This window comes from Budorcas taxicolor, chromosome 1 (genome assembly GCF_023091745.1).
Source record: "Budorcas taxicolor isolate Tak-1 chromosome 1, Takin1.1, whole genome shotgun sequence".
Classification (NCBI taxonomy): domain Eukaryota; kingdom Metazoa; phylum Chordata; class Mammalia; order Artiodactyla; family Bovidae; genus Budorcas; species Budorcas taxicolor.
In genome coordinates this window covers 122214084-122241258 of record NC_068910.1, presented here as the reverse complement: position 1 = coordinate 122241258, position 27175 = coordinate 122214084, and the positions used below count along the sequence as shown (strand labels likewise).

Here is a 27175-nt window from a genome sequence, read left to right as displayed (position 1 = left end):
TCTTTATCTTGAAGACTTTATTTTTATTAATATAGGTTCTCCAGCTTTTTTGTCCTGTTTGCATAGTTTATTTTTTTCCAACCTTTACTTTCAACTTATCTGTATCTTTATTTTAAAGTCGATTTTTGTAGACCTCATATAATTGGAATTTGCTTTTTTATCCTTTCTGATAATCTCTGCTTTTGTCTAAATATAGAGTATAGTTGTTAATATGATAAAATTTACACCCATCATTTTACTATTTGTTTTCTCTTTGTGAAGTTGCTCAGTCGTGTCCGACTCTTTGTGACCCCATGGACTGTAGCCTATCAGGCTGCTCTGTCCATGGGATTTTCCAGGCAAGACTACTGGAGTGGGTTGCCATTTCTTTCTCCAGGGGATCTTCTCAACCCAGGGATCGAACCCCAGTCTCCCACATTGCAGGCAGACGCTTTAACCTCTGCACCACCAGTGGCTTCCCTGGTAAAGCGTCTGCCTGCAATGTGGGAGACTGGTGGGTTACAGTCCACGGGTCGCGAAGGGTCGGACACGACTGAGAGACTTCACTTTCACTTTTTCTCTTTGTCCCCTCTGTTTATTGCTCCTTTGTTTCTTCTTTCCTGCCTTCGAGTTAACTAATATTTTTAAGAACACCATTTTAACTAATCTATTGACTTTTTTTTTGCCTATACTACTTTGCATTAACTGTTTTCAGTATTTGATTTAAGGATAAATTCCCCTTTCATCTCCCTACAACACCTCCTCTAGGAAACTTCAAGTATACTGCTGTTTCATATGTTTGCCTATTCTGGAAACTGTATATGTATGAAATCACATACGTGGTCTTTTGTGATTGGCTTATCAAAACACTTTCAAGGTCCTTCTATGCTATAGTGTGTATCACTATGTCACTTTTTATTGCCTGACAATATTCCACTAAGAGTATACCACATTTTACTTGGACATTTAGATTGTCTCCACTTTGGGGCTATTATGAACAACTCTCCTACAAATGTTTGGGTACAAACTTCTGTGGATGTATATTTTCAATTCTTCTGGAGATAGAGCTTAAAGTAGAATTGCTGGGTCATATGGTAACTCTACATTTTTTGAAGAACTTACAAATTATTTTCCAAAGTGACTGAACAATTTAAATTTTTCACCAAAGATTTGTTAAAGACTCAGTTTCTTCATATCCTCACTAATACTTGTTATTTTCTACCTCTCTCACTATAGCTACCTGTGTGGGGATGAAACGACATCTTACTGTGGTTTTTACTTGTATTTCTTTAAAGATTAACAATATTAAGGATCTTTTCATGTGTTAATGTGATGATGTGATGTTTTTATATCTCCTCTGGAGAACTATCTATTCAAATAGTTTTTTTATTTTGCTCAATTTTAAATTGGATTATTTTTATATGATTTATTCATAAAAGCCCTTTAGGGGCTTCCCTGATGCCTCAATGGTAAAGACTCTGCCTGCAATGCAGGAGATGAGGGAGAGTCAAGTTCGATCCATGGGTTGGGAAGATCCCCTGGAGGAGGAAATTTTCCCAATTTTCCATTGGGAAATCCATAGACAGAAGAGCCTGTCAGGCTGCAGTCCATGGAGTCACAACAGTTGGCCACAACTGAGCATGCACTGATTTTTGTATGTCAGATATAAATCACTTATTAAGTACATGGTTTACAAATGTTTTCACCCATTTTGTGGGTTGTCTTTTCACTTTCTCAGTAGTGTTCTTTAAGTACAAGACTTCTTTGTTCTGATATACAATTTATCTACTTTTCCCTTTGCCACTTATGCTTTTCTGCATCATATCTAAGAAAACTTTACCTAATCCAAATATTTACTCCTATTTTTTTCTTCTATGAGTTTTATACTTTTAACTCTTACATCTAGGTCTGATTAATATTGAGTTTAACTTTTTTATTCTTTTGCATGTAGATATCCAATTGCTCCAGCACCATTTGTTAAAAAGACTGTTTTCCCCCATTGAATGATCTTGACCCTTCGTTGAAAATCAGTTGACCAGAGATACATTGGTTTATGTCTAGACTTTAAATTTTATTTCATTGCTTTATATGTCTATCCTTATGTCAATATCATAGAGTCCTAATAAATATAGCAGATTTTAAAATAAGTAAGTGTAAAAAAAAATAATAAAATAAAATAAGTAAGTGTGAGTCCTCCAACTTTTTCATTTTAAAAGATTATTTTGACTATTCAGGATCTTTTGCATTTTCATATGAGTTTAGAATCAACTTGTCAATTTTTGCAAACAAACTCAGTTGAGATTTTGATAGAAGTTGTATCTAATTTGTAGATTAGTTTGAGGGGTGTTGGCATCTTAACAATATTGAGTCTTCTTGAATATTTAAGTCTTATTTAATTTCTTTCAACAGCGTTTTGTATTTTCAGAACGAAAGTTTTACACTTCTCTTCTAAAATTTTTTTCCAGGGTGTTTTATTCTTTTTAATGCTATGGTAAATGGAATTGTTTTTTAAATTTAAACTTTTTATTGCAAGTATATGAAAATATGATTTTTAGGCATTAATCTTATATTCTGCAAACTTACTGAAATTGTTTATTAGTTGAAATGTTTTTTTAATGGATTCCTTAGTATTTTCTATGTACATGATTATGCCATCTTCAAATAGAAATAGTTTTACTTCTTTCTTTGGTGTGTGTGTGTTAAGTTGCTGCAGTCATGTCTGACTCTTTGTGACCCCATGGACTGTAGCCCCCTAGGCTCCTCTGTCTTGGGATTTTCCAGGCAAGAGTACTGGAGTGGATTAGCATGCCCTCCTCCAGAGGATTTTCCTGACCCAGGAGTCAAAACCTTGTCTCATGTCTCCTGCATTGGCAGGCAGGTTCTTTACCACTAGCGCCACGTGGGAAGCCAGCATTTTTCTTTACAATTACTATTATGCTTTTATTTTTTTTCTTGTCTAATTGCCTGTATGGAAATTCCAAAATAATATTGAATAGAAGACGCAAGAGAGGACATTCTTGTCTTGTTCCTAATTTTAAGAAGAAAGCATCTAACCTTTGATAATTAAGACTGGTTTAGAAATGGTTTTTTTATAATGTCTCTTATCAGATTCATGTGTTCACTTCTATCCATAGTTTGTTGAGAGTTTTTCTTTTGAAAGTGTGTTGTCAAAGACTTTTGCTGCATCAATTGAAATGATTATATGGTGTGGTTTTGTCTTTTATTGTACTGATGTGCTATAATACAGTAATTGATTTTCATATGTTGATCTGTCCTTATATTCCTGAGTAAATCCCACTTGGTTATGGTATATAGTACTTTTAATATGCTACTGGATTCTAATATACATGTCTTAATCTTTTTTATATTGACCCACCAGCTGTTGAAGTTCTATTTTTTTTAATCTGATCTTTATGTTATTGGTTGGAGGACTTTCATTTGTCTAACTTTAAGTTGCGTGGTTTTTTTCCCATTTTTATTCTGATGAAATTAATCCATCCACTGAATTTTACTTTCTGATTTGGTATTTTTAAAAATTCCATTTGTTTATAAATAGTGTTTTATATCCGTGATATCTTGATGTTTTATTTAATACTGTCAAATGTTTCTTTTGGTACTTCAACAGAATTAAGATGAATGGATGGATGACTGTATAGAGATGTGATACACACACATATTTATACAATGGACTATTTTACTGTTGCTATTACTGAGGCATAAAAAATAAAATCTTGCCACTAGCAACAATATAGATGGACCTAGAGGATGTTATGCTAAGTGAAATAAGTCAGAGAAAGAAAAATATATCATTCTAGATATTTTTAATGAAAGTACCATATGTTTTCATTACTTAACATTTGTCTGAAGTGTTTCGTTTTGGTGTTAATGATTGATTCTCTCTCATCAAAACTTAGGCAGAGACAAAGCTTCATTTATTATTTCATTTCTGTCCTGAGGAGTGTGAATTATAAGATGAATCTGACGGTCTCTATGACTGAAAGATTAGATTTAGAACACTGTCTTTGCCTTTTAATTCAGATTCTGTTTTCTCATCAGTTTGTTTCCTAGATATCAAATCTTCTGAATTAATTTTCATGACACTTAAAAAAATCATCATACATATAATATATGTTATTTTCCTAATGATACAAGAAGAAGTTGGTTAATCATAGGATGGATTTAATATTACACTTTATATATATTTCATGAATGTTACTTCTTATGTAAGTCTAATATTTCTGGAAGAAGACCACCTGCAAAGTAAATTTCAAGTACAATTTCATATAATATGCTGTGAATAAATTTTAAGACATGAAGTATTTATAAAGCTTTTCTCTTATGATTGTGTTTGTGTGTTTATGTATGTATTTCCAGTTAAAACTTCACTATCAGTACTGGTAGATACAAAAGCTGAAAACAAAAAAAACACACAAAAGCTGTGCTCACTTGCCCTCCTGTGCAGTGGCCAGGTGTGTTGGTAACATGGGAAATAGTCCTCAGAGACAAGCCGCCCTGCTTCAGAGCCTACAGACGTGATACAAATCAGACCACAGGAGGAAACTGTACTGACAAGAGAGTAACCTGGGCCTCTGGACCTGACGAGAATCCTGCCCTTCAGATTGGTCCAGTGGCCATCACTCATGATGGGAATTACACGTGCCAAATAGTAACAAGTGATGGGAATTTCCATCATGAGTATCACCTCCAAGTGTTAGGTAAGGAACATCATATATTGAGGTGTTTCAGATAAACAGATTTTGGACTGAAACAAGTCTCTGTCTAAATTCCATGTCGCATGTGCTAAGACTGAAGCATTTCCCCTACAATTCTGCAGGGGCCCCTGAGGTGTTCCTGGTTCTAATTGAAAAGGGAACTGCAGTGTGCAAGGAAGTTTCAGAGAAGCTTCCTGCACAGACCTCCCAAACCCCAGAGGGAGAGTGTGTCACTGAGCAAGAACCTTACTGGGGCAAAGGCACAGCGACCGTTCAGAGTACATGCCCTGGCAGGGCTGCTTCCTGTGTCCTGCTTTGTCTCCCACTTGACTGGCAGCAAGAGTCTGTCCATGGAATTGGATCAAGGCAAGTACCTATTTCTTTAGAGTAGTGAACTTGATGCTCAATATTTTCTTTCACAGAAGACTGTGAATAACCAAGCAGAAAATAAGAAAGCTTATGCTCCTAATTTGAAGATACTCTTTAACATGTAATTGGACAATGTATTAGTATGCTAGAGAAATTGTCTTCCTTTATCAGATTGAGTACTGACTTTGTACTAGGCACCATATTAAGTACATATATTAGTTTACTTAACACTGTTGTTGTTGTTCAGTCACTAAAGCATGTCCTACTCTTTGTGACCCCATGGATTGCAGCATGCTCCTCTGTCCTTCACTATCTCCCAGAATTTGCTCAAACTCATGTGCACTGAGTTGGCGGTGCTATCTAACCATCTCATCCTCTACCACACTTTTCTCCTTTTGCCTTCAGTCTTTCCCAGCATCAGGGTCTTTTCCAATGAGTCAGCTCTTTGCATCAGGTGGCCAAAATATTGAACTTCAGCCTCAGTCCTTCCAATGAATATTCAGGGTTGATTTTGTTTAGAATTGACTGCTTTGACCTCTTTGCTGTCCAAGGGAATCTCAAGAGTCTTCTCCAGCACCACGATTTGAAAGCATCCGTTCTTCAGCACTCAGCCTTCTTTAGGGATCCAGCTTTCCCATCCGTACATGACTAATAGAAAAAAAGAAAAAACATAGCATTGATTATACGGACCTCTGTTAGCAAAGTGATGTCTCTGCTCTTTAATATGCTGTCTAGGTTTGTGATAGCTTTCCTTCCAAGAAGCAAGCATCTTTTAATTTCATGGCTGCAGTCAACTTATGCAGTGATTTTGGAGCCTAAGAAAATAAAATATGTCACAGCTTCCATGTTTTCCTTCTACTTGCTATAAAGTGATGGGACTTGATGCCGTGATCTTATTTTTTTTTTTTTAATTTTTGTCGAGTTTCAAGCCAGCTTTTTCACTTTCCTTTTTCACCCTCATCAGGAGGCAGAAGAGATTAAATAGAAGTAACAGGAATACACAGAACTATGCAAAAAAGGTCTTATGATCCAGATGACCAAGATTGTCAGGTCATTCACCTAGAGCCAGACATCCTGGAGTGTGGAGTCAAGCAGGCCTTAGGAAGCATCACTACTAACAAAGCTATAGGAGGTGATGGAATTCCAGATGAGCTATTTCAAATCCTAAAAGATGATGCTGTTAAAGTGCTGCACTCAGTATGTCAGCAAATTTGGAAAACTCAGTAGTGGTCACAGACTGGAAAATTTCAGTTTTCATTCCAATCCCAAAGAAGATCAATGCCAAAGAATGTTCAGACTACCACAGTACTGGACTCATTTCGCATGCTAGCAAGGTTATGCTCAAAATCTTTCAGGGTAGGCTTCAGCAGTACATGAGCCAAAAACTTCCACATGTACAAGCTGGTTTCAAAGAGATCAAATTGCCAACATTCATGGGATCATGCAGAAAGCAAGGGAGTTCCAGAAAAAAAAACATCTACTTATGCTTCACTGACTATGCTAAAGCCTTTGACTGTGTGGATGACAACAAACTGTGAAGAAGTCTTTAGAAAGACATGGGAATACCAGACCCCTTTACCTGCCTGCTGAGAAACGTGTATGCAGGTTACGAAGCAGTAGTAGAATCGGACATGAAACAACTGACAGGTTCAAAACTGAGAAAGGAGTATGTAAAGGCTATATATTGTCACCCTGATTATTCAACTTATATGCAGAGTGAAAGTGAAACTATTAGTTACTCAGTTGTGTTGACCTTTGTGACCCAATGGACTGTAGCCCACTAGACTCCTCTGTCCATGGAATTCTCCAGGCAAGAAGACTGGATTGGGTAGCCATTCTCTTCTTCAGGGGACCTTCCCAACCCAGGAGTCGAGCCTGGGTCTCTTGCATTGCAGGCGTATTCCTTACTGTCTGAGCCACCAGGGAAGCCCCTGGATGCAGAGTACATCAAGTGAAATGCTGGGCTGGATGAATCCAAACTTGGAATCATGGTTGCCACGAGAAATATCAACAACCTCAGATAGGCAGATGAAACCACTCTAATTAATACATTAACTCCTTTCTAATACATTCTCTAAATATTTTTTATTCTGGCAGCCATAAAAATATCATTTGCTATTATTTGCTATTTTATTGTTGATGAAGTATCAATACTTTTATATAATTTAATAATATTTACTCAGTAGATAGTCAAGGACAAAAGTCCATGCCTTCACATTGTTCTAGGAAATATTATCTGTTGATTAGCAGTAATGTCTTTGGCAACATATGGCTTCTCATTTACCAACTGTGTGACTCTGTACAGTACTTCTCTGTCTCATGATTTTTTTAATTGATGCATAACACTATATTAGCTTCAGGTGTACAATGTATTTGATGCTTGTATATATTGTGAATTGATCACCAAAATAGATCTAGTTAATGTCTCATCATTTCTTCATCTGTTAAGCAGAATGAAAATACCCACCTCACAGAGTCACTGTGTTAATTAAATAAAATAGAATATGTACTTAACATGGTGCCTAGAACAAAGTCAATACTCAGTAAATATTGGCTATTGTATTTATTATATTGACAAGTATTAGCTCTTATATTAATCATACCAGTATATATTAGCTATTATAGTTGTTATTTATCACATTATCAAAATAATCATCTATTATTCATCATAACATCTTTCATATTTGTCTTTTTGCAACAGCTTTAGTGAAATCTTATTTATATACCATACAATTTGCCCATTTAAAGTGCATTATTCAATCATATTTGAATATAGCTGTGCAACCATCACCAATCAATTTTAGAACATATTCAACACTCCTAAATGAAACCCTCTACCCTTTCATTATCAATGCCTAATTCTAACATCCCTCTAGTTTTAGTTAATCATTAATCTATTTTCTGTCATGATTTTCCTATTTGGACAATTTCATATAAATGGGGCCATATAATATGTGGCCTTTATGACTAGCTTCTTTTACGTAACATAATTTTTTCAAGAATTACCCATGTTGTAGCATGTAGCAGTACATGCACTTCTAATCTTTGTTTTCCAGTGTCCATCTTCCACCAGCTCTAGGCTGTAATTTTATACTTCCTGTCTCTAGACCCATGCATTTATCTCCAGTCCCACCTGACCTTCTCTTCTGTAGACCAAACATCCAAATTATACTCTATTTTCCTCTTTCATGTCTTCAGAAGCTTTGCTTCATTTATTATCCTTTTGTTTAGTTTTTTCTGCTTCACAAATCCTTTCCCTAAGATTGATCATATAAACATGCCTGTTTTCCTCCTGTATTTAAAACTAGATGCTATGACTTCCTCAAACTTTAGCTCTTGCCTTTTACTCATATCCAAGATTTGAAAAAGAGGGTTCTAACTAGGGATTAATTTCCAAAATGTACAAATAGGTCATACAGCTCAATATGGAAAAAAAAAAAACACAATACAATAAAAAAGTGTGCAGAAAACCTAAATTCTTCTTTGGACCTACTTCTCCAAAGAAGGGGGCTTCCCAGCTGACACTAGTGGTAAAGAACCTTCCTGCCAGTGCAGTAGACATAAGAGGTATTGGTTCAATCCCTGAGTCGGGAAGATCTCCTGGAAAAGAAAATGGCAACCCACTCCAGTATTCTTGCCTGGAGAATTCCATGGACAGAGGAGGTCTGTGTGACCTCCATAGGGTCACAAAGAGTCAGACATGACTGAAGCACCTTAGCATGCAAGCACTCCAAAGAAGATGTACAGATGGCCAATAGGCACATGAAAAGGCACTCATCAGTGCTAATCATCAGGAAATGCAAATAAAAACTACAGTGAGGAATCACCTCACAACAGTTAGAATGGCTATCATCAAAAACATATACAAACAGTCAATGCTGGAGAGGGTATAAAGAAAAGGTATGAAAGAAAGGGTATGAAAAACCCTCCTACTCTGTTGGTGGGAATGTAAATCGGTATAGCCATTGTCCCAAACAGTATGGAGTTTCCTTGACAAACAAAAAACACACCTGCCATATGGTCTAGCAATCCCACTCTTGGGCATATATGCAGAGAAAAACATAGTTCAAAATGATACATGCACTCCAGCGTTCATTGCAGCACTGTTTATAACAGCCAAGATATTGAAGAAACCTAAATGTCCATCAACAGATGAATGGCTAAAGAAGATGTGGTATGGGGTCTTCCTTGGCAGTCTAGTGGTTAAGACAAAATGCTTCCACCTCAGGGGGCATGGATTCAATCCCTGGTTGGGGAACCAAGATCCTGCATGCTGTGCAGCATGGCAAAAAAAAAAAAAAAAAAAAAGAAAGAAAAAGAAAAATTGTTACATATATACAATGGAATATTACCCAGCAATGAAAAAGAATGAAATAATGCTATTTGCTACAATGTGGATGGATCTGGAGATTATCATACTAAGTGAAGCAAATCACACAGAGAAAGACAAATGTCAAATGATATAGCTTATGTGCAGAATATAAAAAATGATACAAATGAACTTATTTAATAAAAAGAAACAGGCTCACAGACTAGAGGATGAATTTATGGTTACCACAGGTGGGAAGGGTTGGGGATGGGGTGGATTGTGAGTTTGGGATTGATATGTACACACTGCCAAATTTAAAATAAAATGCCTTTCCAAGAAAAAAAAGAAAATAGTCTGCAACGTTATGAATCCATGTTGTAATTCAGCCACTCACAGTGTAAAGTTTGACTTTTCAGAATCTTAGTCCTGCTGCTATAGAAGATAAGACTTTTTTATTTTCAGAGCAGATATAGGAACTTTCTGGTCAGAACTTGAGCTAGTAATTTGAAACCCTAGACTAGAGATCTCTTCAAGAAAATTAGAGATACTAAGGGACATTTTATGAAAAGATGGGATCAATAAAGGACAGAAATAGAAGGGACCTAACAGAAGCAGAAGATATTAAGAAGAGGTGGCAAGAATACACAGAAGAACTGTACAAAAAAGATCTTCACAACCCAGATAATCATGATGGTGTGTGATCACTCACCTAGAGCCAGACATCCTGGAATGTGAAGTCAAGTGGGCCTTAGGAAGCGTCACTACGAACAAAGCTAGTGAAGGCGATGGAATTCCAGTTGAGCTGTTTCAAATCCTAAAAGATGATGCCATGGAAGTGCTGCACTCAATATTCAAGCAAATTTGGAAAACTCAGCAGTGGCCACAGGACTGGAAAAGGTCAGTTTTCATTCCAATCCCAAAAAAAGGCAATGCCAAAGAATGGTCAAACTACCACACCATTGCACTCATCTCACATCCTAGTAAAGTAATGCTGAAAATTCTCCAAGCCAGGCTTCAGCAATACGTGAACTGTGAACTTCCTGATGTTCAAGCTGGTTTTAGAAAAGGCAGAGGAACCAGAGATTAAATTGCCAACATCCGCTGGATCATCAAAAAAGCAGGAGAGTTCCAGAAAAACATCTATTTCTGCTTTCTTGACTATGCCAAAGCCTTTGACTGTGTGGATCACAATAAACTGTGGAAAATTCTGAAAGAGATGAGAATACCCAAACACCTGACCTGCCTCTTGAGAAATCTGTATGCAGGTCAGGAAGCAACAGTTAGAACTGGACATGGAACAACACACTGGTTCCAAATAGGAAAAGGAATATGTCAAAGCTGTATATTATCATCCTGCTTATTTAACTTAAATGCAGAGTACATCATGACAAATGCTGGGCTGGAGGAAGCACAAGCTGGAATCAAGATTGCCGGGAGAAATATCAATAACCTCAGATATGCAGATGACACCACCTTTATGGCAGAAAGTGAAGAAGAACTAAAAAGCTTCTTGATGAAAGTGAAAGAGGAGAGTGAAAAAGTTGGCTTAAAGCTCAACATTCAGAAAACGAAAATCATGGCATCCGGTCCCATCACTTAATGGCAACTAGATGGGGAAACAGTGGAAACAGTGGCTGACTTTATTTTTCTGGGCTCCAAAATCACTGCAGATGGTGATTGCAGCCATGGAATTAAAAGACGCTTTATTCCTTGGAAAGAAAGTTATGATCAACCTAGACAGCATATTGAAAAGCAGAGACATTACTTTGCCAATAAAGGTCTGTCTAGTCAAGGATATGGTTTTTCCAGTGGTCATGTGTGAATGTGAGAGTTGGAGTATAAAGAAATCTGAGCGCCAAAGAATTGATGCTTTTGAATTGTGCACTGACATTGGAGAAGACTCTTGAGAGTCCCAGTCAGTCCATCCTCAAGGAGACCAGTCCTGGGTGTTCATTGGAAGGACTGATGTTGAAGCTCAAACGCCAATACTTTGGCCACCTGATGCGAAGAGCTGACTCATTTGAAAAGACCCTGATGCTGGGCAAGATTGAGGGCAGGAGGAGGAAGGGACGACAGAGGATGAGATGGTTGGATGGCATTACTGACTCTATGAACATGAGTTAGGGTGAGCTCGGGGAGCTGGTGAGGGACAGGAAGGCCTGGCGTGCTGTGGTTCATGCGGTCGCAAAGAGACCGACATGACTGAGCGACTGAACTGAACTGAACTGAACTCATACTTTTCCCCTTTACTTTCCAGGGCAGTGAGGAGAAACCAGCCAATCTTGCTAGGCTAAAATGTTCTAAAGTGTAAATACATGGTCTCTCAGAACCTTTTAAAAGAATTTAATGAGGAGTATCCAATGGTGATACTTCGCGTATCTCTATCACTACAGGTTGTGGATTATTAGTGCCCTCCTCATCACTAGAAATAGAGTCATTACAGTCTTTAAATGTGACCAGATTAGACAGCCAACTTCAGATATCTGATATGAACAATAAGCCTAATGTCTCTAAACTTAAAAGAAAATCTGGTTTCATCTGAAAAATTAAGAAAGAAGTCTCAGGACCTTTGATCATTTGTTGTAATACTTCAGCGCATGCAAAGTTTCAACCAAGACTGTAAGAAGGATGCTTTCTTCTATCAGGGAAGACATGCTACTTGATATGAAATTGACATTCTATACAAACTTGCTGCCAATGGAGGTAATGAAATGGAATAACTCATATTAGCAATGAAGTTTTAAAATGAATCCACTATTATAAAAATAATCACAGGAATATTTGTGAAACAAGGACAATTTTTTTTCTCTTCTAAAAACAACCATTTTAGTACACTTAAGGGGTGCGTTCCAAGTTGCAGGTTTTATCTCTGGCATGAGAAGTTGCAGAGATAATTTACTGATTTTCCTTCTCAGCGTATTCTTTGGAAGGTGGTATTTTGTTTACTTGTAGGAGAATTTTGTGTCTGGTTTTAAAGGCAGGATTCTCCATGGGCCTCCATTCCCTAAAATACCTTTATTAACCATAAAATCTCTTCCATTCTCCAGCCAGTAAGAGATCACTGAAATTCAATATACTTGAAGACTTACTTCAGTCAATTTTGAAGACACCACTAATGCATGACAAAGCTATTACAACAGAATCCTCTAGTATCAAGGCACCGATTTAGTTATATCTGATAAAAACAAATGTGCCAAATTGTCAATACTCTCAAACAAAATGGCTAAAATGAGTATCTACTGAAATGGCAGCAACTTAACTGATAGCTCAGTTGATAATGAATCCGCTTGCAATGCAGGAGACCCCAGTTCGATCCCTGGGTTGGGAAGATCCCCTGGAGAAGGGAAAGGCTACCCACTCCAGTGTTCTGACTTGGAGAATTCCATGGACTGGATATTCCATGGGGTTGCAAAGACTCAGACACGACTGAGTGACTTTCACTTTCACTTAACAGTTCATGCATGAAAATCATGTGTTTTATCACTAAAATTAATACTGTCTATGGGGTATTTGAAATAGAATCCAGAGGATAGAAGAAAAGCCTTTGACTATCCTTTGAAAGGCATTAATCAAGGCTGGGTTCTCTGAATTTTCCACGGACAACAACCTATATCTTTAAAATAGGGAGCACAATGGGTGACGAATGTGTGAAGAATTGACACTGAAGAAGAATTCTGTTTTGCAAGGACCACAGGATACCATATTTGTGAAACACTTTCTTCCAGAAGCATTGAGTCTCAAGGTGCACAGACCAAAATACCTACAAGAGAAAGCCTTCATAAGCTCCAGTAACCTTACACTATCATGGCCGTTGTCTTCTGACCACCAGACAGCTTCCCTTTAGCTGGGAATGGGCAGGCTCACTGTAATTTTATTATTCACTGGGCTCCTGTCAGATGCCCTCTATACTTGTCACACTTAGGCTAAGAAAAGAGGGAAGGAAGGAAAAGAAGGAGGGATGGAGAAAAAGAGGAAGAAAGGGAACGAAGGAAAGAAGGAAAGAAATTATATGTCAAAAACAAAACAGGAAGTTAATTTGAGGAAGAACTTGGGGTTGTCACTGGAGATTTAGTTTACTTTTAAAAGGCAAAGAAAGCAGAAGAAAATAGAACGTGCAGTAGATGTTCATTGCTTATTTTTAATTGTGATAAATGCAAGAAATGGCATTAGGGCAAGTGAAATACTATACTTTAAATCGAGGCAGCAAATTGTGGCCCGTGGATAAAATCCAGTCATATTTTTACAAATAAATTTTTTTTTGGACAAAGCCATGCACATTTGTTCCCTTATTATATGTGGCTTCTTTCTTGCTGCAAGAGCAGAGTTGAATACTTGCAACAGTAACCGTATGGAACACAAAGGCTCAAAAGTTCACTCATTAGCCCTTTGGTAAAGCTACAAAGTAATCCCTCTGAGGTCAGCTCTCACCTCTTATCTGTTTCTGGAATAGATATTTGAGCCTAATATGAACTAAATTCAATAGTTAGAATCTCATCCTTTGTCTTACTTCCAGCCCAAACCAGTAATATTTAGCTGTCTAGAAAAGTCAAATTATTTCAGAGACTTGTTTACTGCTTATTTTTAAGAACTTTATTGAATCTATTTATTTATTTTTCTTATGTCAACATATTTTTTAAAATTATTTTTATTCAAGTATAATTGATACATAATATTATTTAAGTTACATGTGTGCAAAATAGTTATTCAGAATTTTTAAATGTTATGCTCAAAATATTGGCTATATTTCTTATTTTACAATGTATCCTTGTAGCTTATTCTATAGATAATACTTTGCACCTCTTACTCCCCTACTCCTGTATTGCCCCTCCCCATGTTCCCTCTACCCACTAGTAACCAGCAGTTTCTTCTCTGTATCTGTGACAGGCTCTTTGTTTATTTTTTTAATGTGGTGAAAATGGATATAAAATTAGAATGGGGAGTAAAATGTGTATTTTTATAAGCTTAGGATTCACGAATGCTTATTTTCTATAATTTTATTTATTTATTAGCTGTGCTGGGTCTTCGCTGCTTGCTGCCTTTTCTCTAGTTGCTGAGAGCAAGGGCTGCTTTCTAGGAGGGTGAGCTTCTCGTTGTGGTGGCCTCTTTTGTGGCTGAGCACAGGCTCCAGGCACACAGGCGTCAGCAGTTGTGGCATGTAGGCTCAGGAGCTGTGGTTCCTGGGCTCTAGGGCACAGGCGCAGTAGTTGTGGAGCACGGGCTTAGTTGCTCCGCAGCCTGTGGGGCCAGCAATTGAACCCATGTCCCCTGCATTGGCAGGTGGATTCTTTGCCAGTGAGCCACCAGGGAAGCCCCCAAATGCTTATTGAATTGTGGTCATATATAAGAAGTACTTTTTAAATCACTGTTGTTCAGAAAAATACTATAAAAAATATTTAAAATACTAAATACTAAAAATACTATAAAACAGAGGGTTTTCAAAAACCAAATTTGAAGTAGATTAAGACTATTTTGACTCTCAGACACTGCAAAATTCAAGAGAAGGAATGCATATAGGTCTCAAAAACTATGAAACTGAGAACTTGAACAAGGTAAAGACTGTTACCTCTCTCTCTGTACCTCCCTCTGTACCTCTCTCTACTGGATGTATGTCCAACACACATATACACATCCTGTTCTGTTTCCCTGAGGAACCCTGACAAATAGACCTATTTTAGGAAGAATGAAGCAAAAGCAAGGTGCGGGTGTGGAGGGGAGATTAATTTACTTTAAGAAATTCATTCACATGATTGCGGAGACTTGGCAAGTTCAAAATATGCAGAGTAGGCCATAACGCTGGAAACCCTGGGTAAGAGTTGCACTTGGTGTCTGAAGGCAGACTGCTGGCAGAGCTCCTTTGCCTACAAGCTCAGTCTTTTTCTATTAAGCCTTCAACTGATTGGATGAGGCCCACCCACATTTTGGAGGGTAATTTGCTTTATTCAAAGTCTACTGACTTAAAGGGATTCTTCGGTGGCTCAGATGGTAAAGAGTCTGCCTGCAATGTGGGAAACCCAGGTTTGATCCCTGGGTCAGGAAGATCCCCTGCAGAAGGAAATGGCAACCCACTCCAGTATTCCTGCCTAGAAAATCCCATGGATGGAGGAGTCTGGCAGGCTATAGTCCATGGGGTTGCAAAGATTCATACGCCACTGAATGACTTCACTTTCTTTCACTGACTTAAAAGTTAATTTCATCTAAAAATATTTTCACAGAAATATCTAGAATAGTGTTTGACCAAATATTGGGATAACATGGCTAGCCAAGCTGACACGTAAAATTAACCATCACAGTAGGAAAAGGAAGGAAGGAAGGGGATGAACTACTCTTCTTAATTCTGGTTTCAAAATTCTTTTAGAAAATACTGTTGTGTGCAGTGCCCACCACTGGGCCAAATAATTTTAAGCAGGGGGTGGTATGTGGTAAGAGGATTATAATCAGTCCAGCTCACATGAAGTGCTCATGATGAACCAATACATTATGGCTTGGGAGGAGGTGGGGTTACTTTGTACAAAATAGTTGTCAGGTACAAAACAAGATGTCTCATAAATGGGAAAATCATTCATTAGTACCTTATAAAGGTACTTTTCATATGTCAGCATGTTTTTCCAAGGAAAAACCTTGAATTTCTGTCCTTTAAGGATTTTCATGTGATTTTAACTATGGTTAATTGATTTTCTATCATATTGTATACAAGCTCTTATGGAGAAATAATGGTTTTCACTCCATTTATGTATCTAAAATTGATTCCATCTACTTTTCTCTGCATATTTTCTAGCTTCAACAATTACTTCATCTATGGACATAAAGCAGAGCACTGTTAACACTTTATCCAGAAGGCAGTATGCTTTTTTATTTTTTGAGGCCACTACTGAAGCATGAAATGTTGAGCTTACTTAGAAACAGAGTCAATGGTCTGGACTGAGTGCCAGCCTCATGCCCAGTTGAAGAATATGGTGATCTGAACGCTGTGGGATAAGGAACCTGAATGACCCCATCTGTCCTCCCCTAAAGCAGTTCAGTTCCACTGGAAGATTATGGAGTGTTCTCTATCAGGCACTGTGCTGGGCTTTGTGGGGAACATAAGATTAACAAGACTATCAAAGAGCCCCAAGGGAGCCCAGTTCTGTGGGGGAACCCAGCCATCAGGAGCTCAGCTATCAGACAGACAGAGGAGGTAAGCACTCATAGCAAGTGTATCAAGGGAGAAAGGGAGTGGTTAAGCACCAAGGCTTAGAAAAGGGTTCACAGAGCATATAGCAGTAAACCGGGTTTTAAAGAAAGCGTATTTAAATAGAAAAAAAAGCAGTATACTGACCACCTTGGAGAGTGAAAACAATGTGAGAAATGACATAGAAATAGAATTGTACTTGGTGTTTTTTCTGGAGTGTGGAGGCAATGTAGTCAAATGTAAAGTGAGTCAATGTGAAAAAGAGGGCTTTCAAAGCCAATATGAAGACATTTAAATTTGTCCTTTAGGCCATGAGAGATGTTTGGAGGGTTTTAGAGTTGAGGGAATGACATCTGTGTTGCAGAATGATACACTGGCTGCAGTGTAAGGTATGAACAGAAGGGAGAAGAGTTTTGAGACAGCGACAGAAGTTAGGAGGCTTTTGCAGCAATCTAGGTGCACGGTGACAGGGACTTAACCTAGGGTATGGTAGTGAGAAGACAAAGGGAATGCCCCGAAGCCAACTGGAATTTGTCTGTGTGCATATTCATAGACAAGGGATGCAGAAAAGATGAGATACGACCGCTGATTTGGAAACAAAGATGAGACTCTATCCTCTATCTTCTCTGGGAAGTAGGAGGTAAAAATCACTGTAGCTGATCACAGGAATGTACAAAGAATATATTTGTAGGAGCCAAATCCATTGACCGTGAGGCTGGCTCTGGCCATTGTGTAAATTATCACAACAGGTGTGAAAATGAAAGAAGAGAATGAAGAAAGAGTGAAATACTAGCAATACCATAAGAACTATCATTATACGTGAAGGGTGATCGAAGTTCAGAGAATGGAAGAGGAAAGGACGTAAAATATCTGCCATGCTTGGAATCTTCACTGTTGGAGTTACTTCTTTGGATATTGTGCCCCTGTGCAAGTGTGCTTATTTGACTAGCAAGTACGTTCCCTTAAAAAAACAGTCAGAACTTGAGGATAAATACTAGCAAAAACATTAAACTTATACTGTTTACAAGGTAAAGTTCAAACTCCTGAGAACACTAAGGACATTAACACCTTGCTATCTCATCAGTCTCTTTATCTCTCTGGTGTTATCTTCATTATCTTTCCCTTGTGTACAGATCTGTTTACTCATACCCACTCTAGTTGTTTTCCACAAAGTTTTAATACTTTATATATTTCATGTGATTTCTTATGTAATTAGAAAGTTCTTGCTTGTATCTACATCTTTGACAAGAGGTTCCCTCTGGAAAGGAATATTGCTTGGAGTAATGGGAAGAATATGACTTAACAGCCTTCACTCTGCTTTTAAAACCCTCCATCTTCCTTCATTAGTTATGTGATTTTTATTTGGCTATAAAATGCAAGGACTTGAGTACATCTCTGAAGAGGCAGGTGACACCAGAAGATGAGAAGGGAGATATTAAATGCAGAGTTTAGTACAGACAAGCTTCATCCATATAAACTTCTTGTCCACTATAGCTGATTCTATTTATGAAGAAATAGCTGACATGCACTTCTGTTAGAGGTGAGTTGTAACAGACACACCTAATTAGAGTATCTCACCAAATGCCTACCACGCACAGAAACATTATGTGAATTTATGGGAGAGAGTGACCTTTTAAATTGGAAAATATCTGTAGCTTTGCAGGGCTGAATTTTTACTTTAAAAGATGGACAAAAGGAAACAACTTTTTTATTTAATTCTCATAATTACATTTAATGTCCTGAAATAAAATCTGCAAGCAAAGTTCACAGTTGAACGGTCTGGTAGTATAACTGAATAGGAAAAAAGGAAGGAAGGAAAGAAGGAAGAACAAGAGGGAAGGAGTGAGGGAAGGAGGAAGTAAGGAAGCTCTGTTGATTTTACTGACTTTGGGATTCTCCAAATAAAAAATAAACTTAAAAAGTTTCCAGCTTGTTTAAAAACTTCCCAGCTTGCTTAACCTGAATGCCACTCTACTTAAGGCTTGTCTGAAGTGCTGCTCTTAGGAATAGGCATTTAGGTCTGAGGTTGCTGATTTATTCTCTCATCAAAACTTAGGAAGAGACAAAACATCACTTATTATTCCCTTTTCTATCCTGTGGAGTATGAATTACAAGATAAATCTGCTAGTCTCTATCACCAAAAGATTAGATGTATAACACTGTCTTATAGATTCTATTTTCTTATCTGTTTGTTTTATAGACATCAAATCTTCTGAACTAATAACACTTGAAAAATTTTGTTGCATATATAATTCATGTTGCTTTCTTAATGATCCATAATACAGGATGAAGTTGGTTAATCTCTGGAGAAGTTTAATATTTTATATATTCTCCAGGCAAGGATACTGTAGTGAGTTACAATTTCCTTCTCCAGGGTTATCTATATTTCATGAAATTTCTTGTGTAAGTCTAATATTTCTGGAATATGACCACCAGCAAAGTTCAAGTACAACTTCATGTAATATACTGTGAATTAATTTTAACACATGAAGTTCTATAAAGAGCTTTTCTCTTATTATTTTCATGTTTGTGCCTGTGTGGGTGTCCAGGTAAAACTTCACTATCAGTACTAGTGGATACAAAAGCTGTGCTCACTTGCCCTCCTGTGCTGTGGCTAAGTGTGTTGGTAACATGGGAAATAGTCCTCAGAGACAAGCCGCCCTGCTTCAGAGCCTACAGATGTGATACAAATCAGACCATAGGAGGAAACTGTACTGATAAGAGAATAACCTGGGCCTCTGGACCTGATGAGAATCCTGCCCTTCAGATCGATCCAGTGGCCATCACTCATGATGGGAATTACACGTGCCAAATAGCAACAAGTAATGGGAATTTCCAGCATGAATATCACCTCCAAGTGTTAGGTAAGGAACATCATATATTTTGGTATTTCCAATTACTAGATTTGGGACTGAAACAAATCTCTGAATTCTATGTCCCAGGTTTTAAGACTGAAGCATTTCCCCTACATTTCTGCAGTGCCCCCTGAAGTGACCCTTGTTCAGACTGAGAAGGGAACTGCAGTGTGCAAGGCTGCTGTAGGGAAGCCGGCTGCACAGATCTCCTGGACCCCAGAGGGGGATTGTGCCACTGAGCAAGAGCCTTACTGGGGTGATGGCACAGTGACCGTCCAGAGTACTTGCCGCTGGGAGGGCCACCATGTGCTGAATGTGTCCTGCTCTGTCTCCCACTTGACTGGCAACAAGAGTCTGTCCATAGAGCTGGATAAAGGTAACTGCCTGTTTCTATAGTGAACTTGATGCTCAGTCTTTTTCTCTATAGAAAAAGCGAATAACCAAGCAGAAGATAAGAGAACTTATGCTTCTAATTCGGAGATAGTCTCTAAAACTTAACTGAGTAATGCATTAGTATACTAGAGAAATTGTATTCCTTTATTAGATAGAAGGAATTAATTCAATAACTCCTTACTAATATATTCTCCTAATATCTTTTATTCTGGCACTGTAAAAGTACTTTGAGATTAATTATTTGTTGTTGCTGTTCAGCCACTCAGTTATGTCTGACTCTTTGCAACCCCATGGACTGCAGAACTCCAGGCTTCCCTGTCCTTCACCATCTTCCTGAGTTTATGCAAACTCATGTCCATTGAGTCAGTGATGCCATCCAACCATCTCATCCTCTTCTCTTCCTGCCCTCAATCTTTCCCAGCATCAGGGTCTTTTCCAATGAGTCGGCTCTTTGCATCAGCTGATCAAAATATTGGAGCTTCAGATTCAGCATCAGTCCTTCCAATGAAGATTCAGTGTTGATTTGCTTTAGGATTGACTGGTTTGATCTCCTGGCTGTTCAAGGGACTCTCAAGAGTCTTCTCCAGCACCACAGTTTCACTCAGCTTTCTTTATGGTCCAACTCTCACATCCATACATGACTACTGGAAAAACCATAGCTTTGATTATATGGAACTTTGTGGGCAAAGTGATGTCTCAGCTTTTTTATACTCTGTCTAAGTTCATCATAACTTTTCTTCCAAGGAGCAAGCGTCTTTTAATTTCATGGCTGCAGTCACCATCTGTGGTGATTTTGGAACCCAAGAAAATAAACTTTGTCACTGTTTCCATTTTTTCCCTACCTATTTGCCATGAAGTGATGGGACCAGATGCCATGATCTTCATTTTTTGAATGTTGAGTTTTAAGCCAAACTTTTCACTATCCTCTTTCACCTTCAACGAGAGGCTCTTTAGTTCCTCTTTGCTTTCTGCCATTAGGGTGTTGTCATCTGCATATCTGAGGTTATTGCTATTTCTCCCAGCAATCTTGATTTCAACTTGAGCTTCATCCAGCCCAGCATTTCACATAATGTACCCTGCATAGAAGTTAAATAAGCAGGGTGACAAAATACAGCCTTGACATACTCCTTTTGCAATTTTGAACCAGTTTGTTGTTTCATATCTGATTCTAACTGTTGCTTTTTGACCTGCTACAAGTTTCTCAGGAGTCAGGTAAGGTAGTCTGGTATTCCCATCTCTTTAAGAATTTTTCAGTTTGTTGTGATCCACACAGTCAAATGCTTTAGTGTAGTCAATGAAGCAGAAGTAGATGGTTTTTTGAAATTCTCTTGCTTTTTCTATGATCCAACTGGCATTGGCAATTTAATCTCTGGTTCAGCCACCTTTTCTAAATGCAGCTAGTAGATCTGGAAGTTCTCAGTTCACCTATTGTTGAAGCCTATCTGGAAGGATTTTGAGCATTACCTTGCTAGCATGTGAAATGAGTGCAACTCTATGGTAGTTGGAATATTCTTTGGCATTGCCTTTTTTTGGGATTGGAATGAAAACTGACCTTTTCCAGTCCTGTGGCCACTGCTGAGGTCTCCAAATTTGCTGGAATATTGAGTGCAGCACTTTAATAGCATCATCTTTTAGGGTTTGAAATAGCTCAACTGGAATTCCATCACCTCCACTAGCTTTCTTCATAGTGATGTTTCCTAAGGCCCACTTGACTTCACATTCCAGGATGTCTGGCTCTAGGTGAGTGAGCACACCATCGTGGTTATCTGGATCATGAAGATCTTTTTGTATAGCTCTTCAGTGTGTTCTTGCCACCTCTTCTTTATCTCCTGCTTCTGTTAGGTCCATACCTTTTATTGGTTCAAAATATCAATACTTATATATCATTTAACAATACTTATTCAGTAGATAGTCAAGAACAATAATAACTTCTTTCCTGATATTTCATTTTTTATATTACTCACCCCTTTATTGCTACTCTGAGTAACAGAGCTTTCCTTCTCCCTTGCTCTGTGAAACCAATTCATTGATCAAACATTTTTTCAATGTTATTATGTATTTAAAGCTGGTGATACAGAGATGAAAAGACAAAGTCCATTTCTTATTGTTCCAGGGAACATAATCTATTCATTAGGAGCAATGTCTTTGGTAACACATGGCTCTCATTTACCAAATGTGTAACTTTGAACAGTATTTAAATTCTCTGTCTCAACGTTTTGTTTTTAACTGATATATAACATTATATTAGCTTCAGATGTACAACATAATATTTAATGCTGTTTTTGTGACATGATCATCAAAATAGATCTAGTTAATGTCTCATGGTTTCTTCATCTGTTAAATAAGATAAAAGTATCCACCTCACAGAGTTATTATAATAGTATATGTGTTTAACATGGTGCCTAGAACAAAGTCAGTACTCAATAAATATTAGCTGCTGTACTTATTACATGAAAAATTATTAGCTATTATATTAATTATATCAATACATTAGATATTATACTCTTTATGACATTATTAAAAATAATTAATAATACCTATTAATTATTCATCATAACATCTCTCATATTGACCTGTGTTTCTGCAACAGCTTTATATAGCATACAATTCACCCATTTAAGGTGCATTATTCAATGGTCTTTGAACATAGTTGCACAACCATCACCACAATCAATTTTAGAACATATTCATCACTTCAAAGCAAAACCCCTTACCTTTTAGCTATCACTCCTTGATTCCAACATTCCTCTAGTTTTAGGCAATCACTTAATCTACTTTCTGTCACAATAGATTTTCCTATTTTGGACATTTCATATCAATGGAACTATACAGTATGTGGCTTTTGTGACTGGTTTCTTATACTTAGCATATTTTTTCAAGAATTACCCATGCTGGGATTTCCCTGGTGGTAAAGTGGTTAAGAATCCACCTGCTAATGCAGGGGACACCGGTTGGACCCATGGTCCAGGAACTAAGATCCCATATGCCTCAGGGAAACTAAGCCTGTATACTACAACTACTGAGCCCCATGCATTGTAGCTACCGAAGCCTTCACACCCTAGAGACTCTGCCTCACAAGAAAAGAAATCAATTCAATGAGAAGCCTGTGCACCACAACTAGAGAGTAGCCCCCACCTGCAGCAACTAGAGAAAGCCTCCATGCAGCAACAACAACAAAAAGAATCACCCATGTTGTAACATGTATCAGTACATTCACTTCTTTTTTATATATATTTATATTATTTATTTTAAATTAGGCTTTTGAAATGACACAAATATATGCTTTTCTCATCGTAGAACAAATTAAATACAGATAAGAAAACAGCCTGCATTTACCCTTCTGGATTTTAATATACAAATAGTCCATTATTCGGTGTAGAAAAATCAGGAAATATAGACAAGAAACAAACAAACAAACAAACATAATCCCGGCCCAAAATAACCATGGTTAACATTTTGGTGCATATCCTTTCACAAGTATATTTATACACACACACACACACACACACATATGTCCACATATAGATAAATACGGGCTTCCCTGGTAGCTCAGACAGTAAAGAATCTGCCTGCATTGCGGGAGACCCAGGTTCAATCCCTGGGTTGGGAAGATCCCTGGAGGAGGGCATGGCAACCCACTCCAGTATTCTTGCCTGGAGAATTCCATGGACAGAGGAGCCTGGCAGGCTACAGTCATGGGGTCACAAAAAAGTTGGATATGACTTGGTGACCAAACAACAACAACAAATACATCTATATATTTCTATATTTCCCTCCAACCCCAGCAATTAACTTTGTGTGGGGACAGAGATTATAGGTTCTAATGGACAATACTGCTCCATGAGTTGATCTGTTGGACTCATTCCTACTAGCTCAGGTATTATTAATACAGCTTTTAATTAATTGTCCCATTAATGTTTTACAACTTCTACTCATTCTAGTAGTGCAATAAAATATATAGAAAATATTTATATGAGTACATGCACTTCTAATCTTTATTTTCCAGTATCCATCTCCTAGTGATGGACAGAGAAGCCTGGAGCGCTGCAGTTCATGGTGTGGCAAAGAGTTCGACACAACTTAGCGACTGAATGGCACCAGCCACAATCCATCTCCCACCAACTCTAGGCTCTTATTTTATACTTATTGATTCCAGACTGAATCATTTATTTCCAGGCCCACCTGACCTTCTCTTCTGTAGACCAAACACTCAGCCTGTACTCTTATTTTCCTCTTCCATGTCCTCAGAAGCTTGGCTTCATTAATCATCCTTGCTCTCCTTTGTTCATTCTTTTCTGTTTCACAAATCCTTTCCCTAAGCCTGATTATATAAACATGCCTGTTTTCCTTTCATACTTAAAACAAGATGCTATGAATTCCTCAACCTCTTAGCTCTTGCCTTTTACTCATATCCAATATTTGAAAAAGAGGATTCTAACAAGGTATTGATTTCTGAAATATATAAATGGCTCATACAGCTCAATATCAAAATAACAAACAACCCAATTGAAAAGTTAGCAGAAGACCTAAATAGACATTTCTCCAAAGGAGACATACAGATGACCAGTAGGCACATGAAAAGACACTCAACATTGCTAATTATTAGAGAAATGCAAATTAAAACTACAATGAGTTATTACCTCACACCAGTCAGAATGGCCATTATAAAAAAATCTGCAAATAAACACTGGAGAGGGTATGGAGAAAAGGGAACCCTCCTACACTGCTGGTGGTAATGTAACTTGGTACAGCCACTAAGAACAGTGTAGAGATTCTGGTGGTAATGTAACTCCATACAGCCACTAAGAACAGTGTGGAGATTCATTAAAATTCACAATCCCACTCCTAGGCATATACCTGGAAACAATGGAAACTCTATCTTTGAAAAGATATATGTACTCCAATATTTATAGCACTATTCACAATAGCCAACATGGAAGGAATTTAACTACATATATACAATGGATTATTATTCAACCACAAAAAAGAATGACATAATGCTATCTGCAGCAATGTGGATGGACTTAAGAGATTATCATACTAAGTGAAGTAAGTTGGGCAGAGAAAGACAAATATATGGTATCACTTATGTGTAGAATCTTTAAAAAATGATATAAATGAACTTATTTACAAAATAGGAATAGACTCATAGACATAGAAAACAAATTTATGGTTCAGTCAGTTCAGTCGCTCAGTCATATCCGACTCTTTACGACCCCATGAACTGTAGCACGCCAGGCCTCCCTGTCCATCACCAACTCCCCGAGTTCACCCAAACTCATTTCCATTGAGTCTGTGATGCCATCCAGCCATCTCATCCTCTGTCTTTCCCTTCTCCTCCTGCCCTAAATCTTTCCCAGCATCAGGGTCTTTTCAAATGAGTCAGCTCTCCGCATCAGGTGGCCAAAGTATTGGAGTTTCAGCTTTAACATCAGTCCCTCCAGTGAACACCCAGGACTGATCTCCTTTAGGATGAACTAGTTGGATCTCCTTGTAGTCCAAGGTACTCTCAAGAGTCTTCTCCAACACCACAGTTCAAAAGCATCAATTCTTCAGCGCTCAGCTTTCTTTATAGTCCAACTCTCACATCCATACGTGACCACTGGAAAAACCATAGCCTTGACTAGATGGACCTCTGTTGGCAAAGTAATGTCTCTGCTTTTTAATATGCTGTCTAGATTGGTCATAACTTTCCTTCCAAGGAGTAAGCATCTTTTAATTTTATGGCTGCAGTCACCATCTGCAGTGATTTTGGAGCCCCAAAAAACAAAGTCAGCCACTCTTTCCACTGTTTCCCCATCTATTTTCCATGAAGTGATGGGACCGGATTTCATGATCTTAGTTTTCTGAATGTTGAGCATTAAGTCAACTTTTTCACTCTCCTCTTTCACTTTCATCAAGAAGCTCTTTAGTTCTTCTTCACTTTCTGCTATAAGGGTGGTGTCATCTGCATATCTGAGGTTATTGATATTTCTCCCGGCAATCTTGATTCCAGTTTGTGCTTCCTCCAGCCCAGCACTTCTCATGATGTACTCTGCATATAAGTTAAATAAGCAGGGTGACAATATACAGCCTTGACGCACTCCTTTTCCTATTTGGAACCAGTCTGTTGTTCCATGTCCAGTTCTAACTGTTGCTCCCTGACCTGTTTACAGGTTTCTCAAGAGGCAAGTCAGGTGGTCTGGCAATTAAGTTAATTTATTGTTACCAAATGGGAAAGTATGGGGGAGGGATAAGTTAGGAGTTTGAGATTAAGAGATACAGACTATTATATATAAAACAGGTAAACAAGAAGGGACCACTGTATATAATAGGGAACTATATTCAGTATCTTGTAATAATGTATAGTGGAAAAGAGTCTCAAGAAGTATATACATAAATCTGAATCACTTTGCTGTATACCTGAAACTAAAATGACATTGTAAATCAACTACATTTCAATTTAAAAAATCTAAAAAAGGAGAATTTTATATTCATTGTCTTTTCTATGCCACCTCACATCTGCTCCTTAAATCACATACATCTCTTTGCACATAAAATGTTCTAACAGAAGGTACTAAAGTTCTCTCAGACGCCAAATAAAACAGAAAATTTTTATTCCTTTTTATTAATTAGCTTCTTTATGATATTTGATGTGGTCTCACCTCCCTTTTCATCTGTTTTCCTTCCATATTCACTTTGTTCTCTTATTAACTTGTAGCCAACTTATTAGTCTTCTTTAATAGATACATTTTCAACTACTCATTCCAAGAAGGAAGGTATTTCAATGCATTCCATCACTGACTCTCTTCTCTCTTCATTTTTACATCTTTTGCTTGAGGGATCTCATCGGGACCCATGACTTCAGCCACATCTAATTCTTGACTCTTAAATCTGTATTTTGAGCCCAGATTTCTTTCCTTGGCTCATTGTTGTCATTTTCGTCACTAAGTTGTATCTGAGTCTTTTGCAGCTCCATGGACTGTAGCCTGCCAGGCTCCTCTATCCATGGGATATCCCAGGCAAGAATACTTGAGTGGGTTCTCATTTCCTTCTCCAGGGGATCTTCCTGACTGAGGGATCGAGCCCAGGACTCCTGTACTGTCAGTGGATTCTTTACCGTTGAGCCACCAGGGAAGCCCCTCTCCTTAGCTACCCATGATCAAAATCAATTTCTAATTGACCAGCTTCACTCAAATGCATCAGAGGCACCTCAACGTGTATATATTCTGAACCATTCCTCTACTCTAGTTCAGATGGTAAAGAATCTGCCGGCAACGCGGGAGACCCAGGTTCAATCCCTGGTTTGAGAAGATCCCCTGGAGACAGGAATGGCACCACCCACTGCAGTATTCTTGCCTGGAGAATTCCATGGACAGAGGAGCCTGGTACAGTCCATGGTGTCACAAAG

The 27175-nt window shown here is 37.9% G+C and overlaps 1 protein-coding gene and 1 pseudogene across 1 annotated transcript in view; both read left to right on the top strand.

The window, feature by feature from the left end:
• The first annotated feature begins 4411 nt into the window (after nt 1–4411).
• Nucleotides 4412–5077, top strand: LOC128052477 (cell surface glycoprotein CD200 receptor 1-like; annotated as a pseudogene).
• A 7935-nt stretch (nt 5078–13012) lies between these two features.
• LOC128052468 (cell surface glycoprotein CD200 receptor 1-like) overlaps nt 13013–27175 on the top strand; it is a 114426-nt gene continuing 100263 nt past the window's right edge. The window contains exons 1-3 of the mRNA XM_052645043.1: nt 13013–13157; nt 19087–19401; nt 19517–19768. Of these exons, the coding sequence (XP_052501003.1) occupies nt 13013–13157; nt 19087–19401; nt 19517–19768 (712 nt within the window). The remainder of the gene's footprint in view (nt 13158–19086; nt 19402–19516; nt 19769–27175) is intronic.